The 9,776-nt window shown below is 49.8% G+C and overlaps 1 protein-coding gene across 1 annotated transcript; it reads right to left on the bottom strand.

Annotated features, from left to right (window-relative positions):
* Positions 1-284: 284 nt before the first annotated feature.
* Positions 285-4,622, bottom strand: ADRB1 (adrenoceptor beta 1). Its single transcript, XM_063163166.1, has 2 exons — positions 3,348-4,622; positions 285-399 (listed from the first exon to the last, which is right to left on the bottom strand). The coding sequence occupies exons 1-2, from the start codon at positions 4,620-4,622 to the stop codon at positions 388-390; spliced, it is 1,287 nt and encodes a 428-aa protein (XP_063019236.1). The 3' UTR covers positions 285-387.
* Positions 4,623-9,776: the final 5,154 nt, after the last annotated feature.

The raw sequence follows: 9,776 nt of genomic DNA on the forward strand, positions 1-9,776 counted from the left end.
CAGCAGACTGCTCGCCAGCAGCCTCGCCTTCCTCGCACACGTGTGTGCCATATGTCCTGCTCTGTCCTCACTGTTACTGTACCACCGCCTTTTCCACGCCGTGCAGGATGGACTGGCATGCCCTGTGCAGGCTGCCAGTGGGATTACTTCAGCTGTCCATGAAGGCACTCAACGTGTCAGCCTCCAGACTCTTCCAGCAGGTCCTCAGCTGGCAAAAATTCAACAGCAGGCAAATCCTGACTGCTTTGCTGACACAGCTGGCCCTGCTGAGGTCAGTGGGCCAAACTCATCCTACCTCAGTGCCATTACACTTGTCCAGGAGATGCATCACCCAGTACAGCTCTTCAGCAGGGCAAGCAGAGCAAGTTCTGGCCATAAATTTCCCACCTAAGCTGGACCCTGTTGAAGCAAAAATGTCACCACTTTTTAAAGTCTAAGGACAGGAGTGTTTGAATAGTTAAAACTGAGTGTGTGAACTGATTTATGAGATGAAGAGCCAAGTCCATCAGGCTGTCCTGCTCCATGCAGTAGACCCTGTGCTTCTCCAGGATCCAGCACCCTGCTGAGGATGAGGGCTTGACAGTGACTTCAGCTCCCAGCCAGGTGCTGGGATCCCGCCCTGCTCTACCCAGCAGGCAGGGACCTGCCCTGCCCTGGCTCTGTGATCCACAACATGCACAAGGAGAGCAGCACTGTCTCCCCATCCCATCCCATCCCATCCCATCCCATCCCATCCCATCCCATCCCATCCCATCCCATCCCATCCCATCCCATCCCATCCCAGACATGCACAGCCAATATCTTGCTGCAGCTCCTGGCATCAGACATCACCATCCAGGGCACCCTTTTGGTCCTGTTGTGTTTGCTATAATCAAAGATAAAACCAGATTTTTTTTTTTAATTATTTGATGGCAAAGCCCACTTCACTTAGCTCCTGATCTGATGTCACCCCAGCATTTTAAGGAGCCCATTTCACTCTTACCAAGGAACACTATTAACTGCAGCTCACATCAAACTCCAGTGACATCAATGGAAAAGTATTATTTACTTCTCCAGTCCCTTTATTTTGTATTTGCATGAAAAGAGTAACTCTTTTTTCCCCCTGAAAATACAACATTAGAAATTGCAAAGGACAAATTCCTTAACTTTGAAAACAAAGAAAAATGAACAAATGGTTTCCAAAACAAACCGTGAGCCACCACCCTGAAGAACTCGCTTTGGGAAGTGCTGTTCCTGGGAGCTGATATTTAATTAAACTATACTCCTGAGTTTAATAAAGCCAAAAAATTACTTCACTTTTATTCTGCACTGTCTTTTTGTTTCTCTGCCTGCCATTTATTCATTTCAGTAATGAAAAACTTTATGAAACCACAAGGTAAAGCACACCTTCATAAAGCAATAAAGGAAGACAACCTTTTGGAGCAGGGGTACAAATCTGCAGCACTTCTGCTCACTGTAACTCCTTACTGAGATCAATGAAAAATACAACATTCAGTTATCAGACCTGCTGGCAGCATGAGGTGGACCCACTTGTGGGGTGGCATGTAATGCTTACAGAGATTTCTTTCTACTCAAGACCATTTTAAGCTTTCAAATTAAGCGTCCTCTGTAATCTTAAATGTTCTGGTCTCCTGACTCCCAGCCATGTACTCCAGTGACAACAACAACAAAAGAAAAAAGGGGAAAAAAAGACAAGAATATATTCCAGAAAGGAATAGTTCGAGAAAATGAGTATTCATTATCAGAGTGGAAACACCTTGTCATTAGCCATTAATTTTTTCCCATTAATAAGGGAAGTCAGTGGACCTCACTGCAACAGGAACACAACCATACTGGGTTTCAAACAGGTCTTTTACAAGACTGTGTCAGGAAAAGCCATTAGATCAAGTTGTATTGGTAATCTGAGCCATCTTTGGAGAAAAACAAATGCTGTTCTTCCCATTATAGGTTGGTATTGTTTCAAAACCTATAGAGACACACTTGCTTGTGCTGCAATGGTATTTATTGCACATAGACCAATTACTTACACAGTAGTAAATTGCACCAAAGTATAAATATGTTATAAAACACACACAGAGAGAAAAATGGAAATGACACACAAGTGCTAAAATAACAGCAGATTCACGTGGGCATTTGGAAATAAAAATAAAAATAATAAAGTCTCTTAAGATATTTTAATTTATAATATGGATATATTTACAGTACCTTCAAAAAATAATATTAAAAAAGTCACTCTCTCAATAAAACTATAACAGATCAGACAAAAACAGAAATCAGGTTCAGGGTCGGTGTAACGCAAACCTCCGTTTCCTTTTCAATCTGCATGTGTGTATGTGTGTGCAAGTAATATCTTCAAATAACTTTACAACTCTTTAACACTGTGCAAAAAACGACTTTGTCGCCATTTTTAAAAAAAAATGTGCAGTAAATTTTTGTTGCCAGGATTCTCCCCCCTCCCCCCGTTCATCTGTAATTACAATGAACAAGCTGCAGAAGGCTCCTCACCCCCCCTCCCCGGCCCTTGTCCTAAAACCCCATTAGTGGTATGTAAATATGCTGTTTAATATAAACATGGTCCGTCCATTCCCCTGTACAATATGCACAGTTTGAGGTAGAAGTTTCTCAGCCTGACTGCTATTGTCTGGCCGAAGGAGATAAGCACAGTAACTCACTGCTGGCTGATGCAGAGGGAATAAGCACAAGAGTGTGGGCTGGGTTGTTTTACCCCCTTCCAAAATATACCAGCGCTCCTCACTGCTCCTTATTTTCCCTCTCGCTACTCTGCAGACGAGCAGAGCACGGCTGCTCCGAGATTAAAACTCATCTTGCCGGCAGGTCTGTGTCTCCGTGCCCGCAGCACCTGCAGCACCGACCCCGCGCCTCCCCCAAATCCCGGTGCCCTCCCTGGGAGAGGGGACGAGCCCCGGGGCCGGGCGGCGGTGTCCGACCCCAGCTGAAGCCGAACCGGGCCAGCACGGGTACCCGCTGGTTCGGCCACCGGCACGGTCCTGGGACAGGCACCGAGCGCTGCCGCCACCGTGCCCGCCGTGACAGCGCGTCCCCCAAGACAGGCGGCTGCCCCTGCGATGGGCTGCTGGCTTCCTTTGCTGTCCGCTCAGTGGCTTTCCTGTTTGCTGTAGTTTCGGATGAGGTATGTCGTACACCGGTTCACCTGCTTCTATTCCTAAGTAAACACCCGCACTCCCCCTGCCACGGCAGGGATCGGTTCGCTCGGCAATGGCATTACCATGGGGCAGCTGCCGGGGCTTCCTCCGCTCCTGCGCGTCTCCCTGCCTGCCTGTCCCCCCTGTCCCGGCTCCGGCGCGGCCCCCACGCCCCCCCTATACCTTGGACTCCGAGTCGGAGGCTTTGCTATGTCTCTCCTCCAGGCTGGACTCGCTGCCGCCCCGAGTGCCCCCGTTGCAGTCGGACCAGGTCCCGGCCAGGCTGCGCTCCGGGGAGCCCACGGTGCTGATGAAGCCCCCGGGCAGCCGGGCCAGCTCCCCGCCGCCGCCCTGCAGCCACCGGTCGGCTTTCCGGCGGCAGCACAGCAGCCTCTTGAAGGCCTTCCGAAAGTCGGGGCTGCGGCAGTAGATGATGGGGTTGAACGCGGAGTTGGCGTAGCCCAGCCAGTTGAAGAAAACGAAGAGCCAGTCCGGCACCAGGTCCCTGTTGAAGACGTTGACGATGTTCACCAGGAAGAAGGGGAGCCAGCAGAGGGTGAACACCCCCATGATGATGCCCAAAGTCTTGAGGGCTTTCTGCTCCTTCATGGCCATGATGCGGGAGGTCTTTCGCTTGCTGGCCCGGCCGTTGCCGAGGATGGGCTGGTGGTGAGGGTGAGCGGGCAGGGGCGTCTGCGGCTGCTCCTGGCTGCCGTAGAACCGGCCCTCGCACCTATCGATCTTCCTCATCTGCTCCTTGGCCTCTCTGTACACCCGCAGGTACACAAATATCATGATGAGAAGGGGGATGTAGAAAGAAATGATGGACGAGGCGATGGCGTAAGCCCTGTTGGTGACGAAGTCGCAGCAGCCCGGATCCTGGTAGCACTCCAGCGCCTGGGGGTCGTCATCCCGCCACCAGTGCATCATGATGGGCAAGAAGGAGACCAGGGCAGAGATGGCCCAGACGGTGCAGATGATGCCCTTGGCCCGACCCTTGGTCATGAGGCTCTGGTAGCGGAAAGGCGAGGTGATGGCCAGGTAGCGGTCGATGGCGATGACGCACAGGGTCTCGATGCTGGCCGTCACGCAGAGCACGTCCAGCGAGGTCCAGCACTCGCACAGGAACGACCCCCAGAGCCAGGTGCCCCGCACCACCAGCGTGGCCCCGAAGGGCACCACCAGCAGCCCCATCACCAGGTCGGCGCAGGCCAGCGAGGTGATAAACAGGTTGGTGAGGGTCTGCAGCCGCTGCGTCCTCCCGATGGCCGCGATCACCAGCACGTTCCCGGCCACGATGAGCAGCACCACCAGGGCCATCAGCAGGCTCATGCCCACAGCCCACTGCTGCGACAGCTCGGCGGCGGGCAGCTGTCTGCTCCCGGGCGGCACGGCCGTCACCCCGGCCACGGAGCGGTTCTGGGGGCCGCAGTCCGGAGGCAGCCACCCATCGCCCATGGCTGTGCGGGGCGCTCCGGCCGCCGCTCCGCACCGCGCCGCGGGCAGGAAGGCGGCGCCGCCGCCGCTGCCACCGCCCGGGGGCTGCCGCATGGCCCCGCGCCGCGCCGCCGGACGGGCCCGCCCCGACACCGCCCCGACACCGCCCCGGTACCGCCCAGGTACAGCCCCGGTACCGCCCCGGTACCGCCCCTGCACCGCCCGCCGCCAATCGGCACCGAGAGAGCGGCACCGAAGCGCTCCGCCCGCGCACCGGCCGTACTGCTGCCCCCGTTCCTGCCCCTGTTTCTGCCCCTATCCCTGCCCCTGTCCCTGCCCCTATCCCTGCCCCTGTTCCTGCCCTTATCCCTGCCCTTATCCCTGCCCTTATCCCTACCCCTCTTCCTGTCCCTGTTCCTGTCCCTGTCCCTGCCAGTACCCAGCCCCGTGTTTGCTCTGCGTGCCCCGCGGCTGCCGGGCACAGAACCCCTTCCCGCATGGCACCGTGGATGTCCCGGGCACGGGGTGTCCTTGTCCTGGGCACGGGGTGTCTGTGCCCGGCAGCCGCAGGGCAGGCAGGGGATACGGGCAAGGTGGGCTCCTACCGGCTTCTGGAGCAGAAGTTACTTCTCTTTATCCCTGGGAAAAAGCAATCTGCCAGCACTGCCTGCATCACTCTCCACTGGAAAGTTATTGCCATGTCCTCCCGTGTGATGTCCCCATCAGGGACAATTGTCGCGCTCCCAAGCCCCCTGTGCCCCGTGCCTCCTCTCCCAACCTGGGCAGCCCCGGAGCCCCCATGTCAAACCCGCTTACAGGGATGATGCTGCCAGCTCCGTGCAGGGTCTGCGGCTGCCGCTCGTCCCCTGCATCTCCCCATTCTGAATCCTCCTTTCCCCTTCTCCTCCAGCCCTGCCAGACCAAGACACTGCAGGGTTGGGAGGTGGGAGCCAGAGCTCTCTTTTCTGGCTTTTCTCTGTTGTGCTGAACGGATCTCTCTGGACTTTTGAAAATGCCTGCAGCAGCTTTTACACAGTCTGGTCAAAGCCACGAAATCTAGGGTCTGCTCTAAGTATTAATGCTGTTAGTACCATTGTTTGGTAATGAGCAGTAAAGTACGTGAAACATCAGGAGGCTGCAATGCCCAGATAACCAACCGAGCAAATCCCTGCCCAGGTCCCATCCCCTCCTGTGAAACCTGCTGCTAGAACTTGTTTGGTTATATTTCCATCTACCTGCTTGGCTCTCTGTTCTGCTCTGAAGCTGTAAGACTGCATTTTACTGTTTTAAACTTCTTAAAATAATGTGGAGCAGCCACTGAGTAAATGAGAACAATGTCCCCTCTCTCCTGCCTTTTAAATCATTGGCATGTCTTTACAGCAGCACCAAATGTTCCCCACAGCTCTCTGGGAGCAACTGGAAGTCACAGTTATTTTCTTCCCCCTATATATTTATTCTGCTAAGACTGCTCTGCTGTTCCATCTGGCCCATAAAAATCCCTTCTAGGCTTAGGCTTGATTTACAAGGTCGCAACCTGGGAAAAAAATTATTTATTTATTTACACACTGTTTATTTAACCCTGACTAAAGGCCACACACCAGCGTGGACCTGCTGCTTGGCAAACCATTCCCTCATGTTCCCATGGACTTTGCTTTGCTGCTTGTCATCTGCTGGACCAAAGCATGACCCACTTTGGTGGGAAGGGAAGGAGGCATGGCATCTTCAGGAACAGAAGGAGACCTTATGCCAAATGAAAAGCAGAACGGTTGTTTCCAGGACTATTTGCCAAGGTCTGCTACCTCTAATTCTGATCTAAAAAAAAAAAAAAGTAATAATATGAAAGCAGGTTAGTGGAGCTGTGGGATAGAAACGATTTTTTTCTTTTCTACATTTAGCTGGGACACTTAAAGTAAGTACGAGGCCCGTGGTGCATCATTGCACCAAAACCTTCACAGATGAGATGCTTGGATGAATTTTGTGAATGCGTACAGTCCATTTTAGCATAAAATCAGCCAGAAATTCAGATAAAATCTTACATATTTTTCCCAAGATGACACTGAAGCAGTGGTGGGGATACCCTGCAGCTGTTTTACTTGCTATTCCTGGAGCACCATCCATCTGTCATCTGTCCCGATCCATTATTGCTGTAATATCTTTACACAGTTAATAAATACCATAAACTAATAAAATGCCAGCTCCTTGCCTATCAAGCTATCCTATCAGATCTCCAGCAGGAGGTCTCTTCCCACCATAAGAGAAGATAAGCTTAAAGGCTGGAGGACTAAAGGAAATTATTAACAAGCATGCAATAAAGCAGAAGACACATAATTGTGTGGTGCTTCTCTGTGTCTTTGTTGGTTCTACACACATCAATCTGGAATGTCAGATCAGAGCTGGAGCCAGAATGTCTTTGGGAAACAATGCATCTCCAAAGGAAAAAATAAGCAAGTTTACGAATTCTGTACAGAACATCCCTCTGGCCCTTGCAGCACAGAGCAGCCAAATGTTCACTGTGGGCTTAACCCCTTTCAGAGCATTACCTTCTGCAAATCTCCTCTAACTCCAAGTTTCCTCGGTGTTTTTTTTTTTGTTTTTTTGGGGGGATGTTTTATTTTTTTTTATTATTTTTTTTTTTTTGCATTTCAGACAGATCTTTAACATGATTTAAATACTTCCATTCATTTGCATACTCTTTAAGGATGTTCTGTTAGGTCAAGAGAAGAGCTTACAGCACCGAAATGGTTTGTTTCTCCTTGCTCTCCAAATCACTGTTTTTAATGAGCAACAGGTAGATCCAATGAGAACCAAAATGTATTGCATTTTAGGCACTCTGTTGGCATGAGCCGTGAAACCTCAGCATTTCAGGAACTGAAGGAACTATGCGGGTGTTTTTTAAACCCAGTCCTTTGAGATGCTTTGCACAGCTTACAGCTTATCTTCATGCACCTCCCTCCATGCAAAGCAGATTCCAAGATGTTCTGCTGAATGGGTTCTGTCCGTGCCAGCAGCACCAGCAGGGGGGCAGGAGATTGGGAATGGTGCTGGGCACTGGGACTAACCCCTTCCTCCATCATTGCAGTAGCTAGGGCAGTGGATTTGCTGTTGCCACTCTGCTGTAAGCCATCCCTGCATCTCCAGGGCTGCTCTGAGCTCTGTGTTGCCTTGTCATGTCCCTTAGACAAGGATCTTGTCTTCCTTGCCCAGTCTTGGTCCAGCTGTGCCTTCATGAATCAAATTCAGGGACCACTATTATTAACATAATTCACTCTAAAAACATGAGCTATTTGTTCTCTTAAGGCATTTAGCAAAGTCCACTGAAAAGCCTGGAAATCCTCCCATTGATTTCAGTGAGCCTCATGTTGTAATTCCTTCTCTGGAGAAAAAGAATCACCTAAAAGCAAATTAAAAATGCATTTGCTGTCCATTTTTCTTCCTGCTGTCTTCCTTAATCTCTTAGCAAACTTAGCATGCATCTGGTGAATCATTTTGTGTTTGCTACCTGGACAGCTGACTAAAACCTGCAGGAAAGGAGGTGAGAAACAACCCTGAGAATCCTCATGTGAAGTGATCAGGCCTCACCCTCTCCCTGCTGGCCCGGGAAGAAGTCACCACTTGGCTCTATTCACACTGGACATTTGTTGTTAGAGAAATAGAGACATGATGGAACATTGCCACAAGATCCATGTCTCTTGCTTTTAAAATAAACATCTTGGCTTTGACTTGACGTTTATTTTCCATAAATGCCTCAGCCTCAATTTGGCATTTCAGCAGCAGCAGGAGGCTGTTATCCTGTGACAACACACAATTCCATTGACATTATCTCCTGAGCACGTGTGACAGTGCTCCAAATACTGCATGAAGTTGATTTCTGTTAAACAATATCAGAAGAATATAAAGCAAAGGTATCAAAGAACAGAATTTCCAGCCCCATGCTGTGTGTGTGATGCTATAATTCCATGGGGATGCTGTGTACAAGTGTGAGCTACCTTACGATGAAGCACACCCTGAGTTTGACTTTGGGGGTCCCAAGCAGTGAATGCTTATCAATTCCTGTTCACTCAAGGGCTGTGGCTGATGTGATGGTTAGCATGTACAGGACTGAGCATATCAATGTTTTGAAAAGCCCCAAACCAATCTGAACACACATGAATAAATTCTGATGCTCTGGAAATCCCTGTCACAGTAACCTAGCCATTGTACAGAGTGTTTTTTCATCAGGAGACTGTCTTACAATCATGCTGATTCATTAATTCCCTTCAGGTGATAAAAGAGATGCAATCTGTCTTTCTGTCTCTCTTTCACACACTGAGCAAAACAGTGCTGAAGAGCAGACAAGTCATGTTTCTTATCTCCTAATATCTGTGTTTGTTGCTGCTAAAAAGTCAAAATTCAGAAGAACGCTGAGTTTGACCAACACCATTCAATTCTCCCAGAATGGACTTCATTTGCAATCTGGACTAATATTAATCTGGAGTAATAATTGTGTGCTCATTAATTCAGATTACAACTGACTGCAATTGCTCAAGTTTCTGAGTATTCCTGTCTGCATCCCCCCATACTTTCTTGACATCCAGACTCCTCTACAGAGACTCTGGCACTATGAGAAAAGGCTGCCTCTTTTTTAAGCATCAGCAATTCCTGTGAGAGAGGTGGCAAAACATTTTACAGCAGGCCAGAAAACCCTGCAGTGGCCAGAGACTTTGTTTATACAGAGAGATTGTGGTCAGAGATGACAGCAGAGGAGTGATGACTGAGTCCTCTGAGGTTTCATGTGAGTCTATTCCTGCTTCAATGCATGCTGGCTGCAAGAAGTTGCCTTATTTCTCCATCCTGATGCTTACCCGTCCATAGGATGACAGTAGCATGCTTTGGGAAACTCCATTTCACATTTTACCTGGAAAAAACCTGGTGCTTTAAAACCACATCTTGATGTGTGGGCTCGATGAAAAAGCACAGCAGCAGCATTTGGGTGTCCATGCTGGGTGCTGAAATGTGGAATTCAGAGACCACTTCTTTCCCCTTCACATCATGGATAACTAAAGCACATAAGTGACTGGAATGTTCAAAAAGACTCGTTCAGTGTTTTTGGATGTGTGAGAAATCTGTGTCTCTGTTCTGAATGGCAAAAGCCTGATGTGGGCAGCATGGCTGAGGGTCAGCTCCAGCTGGCTGTGA

Source organism: Melospiza melodia, chromosome 9 (genome assembly GCF_035770615.1).
Source record: "Melospiza melodia melodia isolate bMelMel2 chromosome 9, bMelMel2.pri, whole genome shotgun sequence".
Taxonomy (NCBI): domain Eukaryota; kingdom Metazoa; phylum Chordata; class Aves; order Passeriformes; family Passerellidae; genus Melospiza; species Melospiza melodia.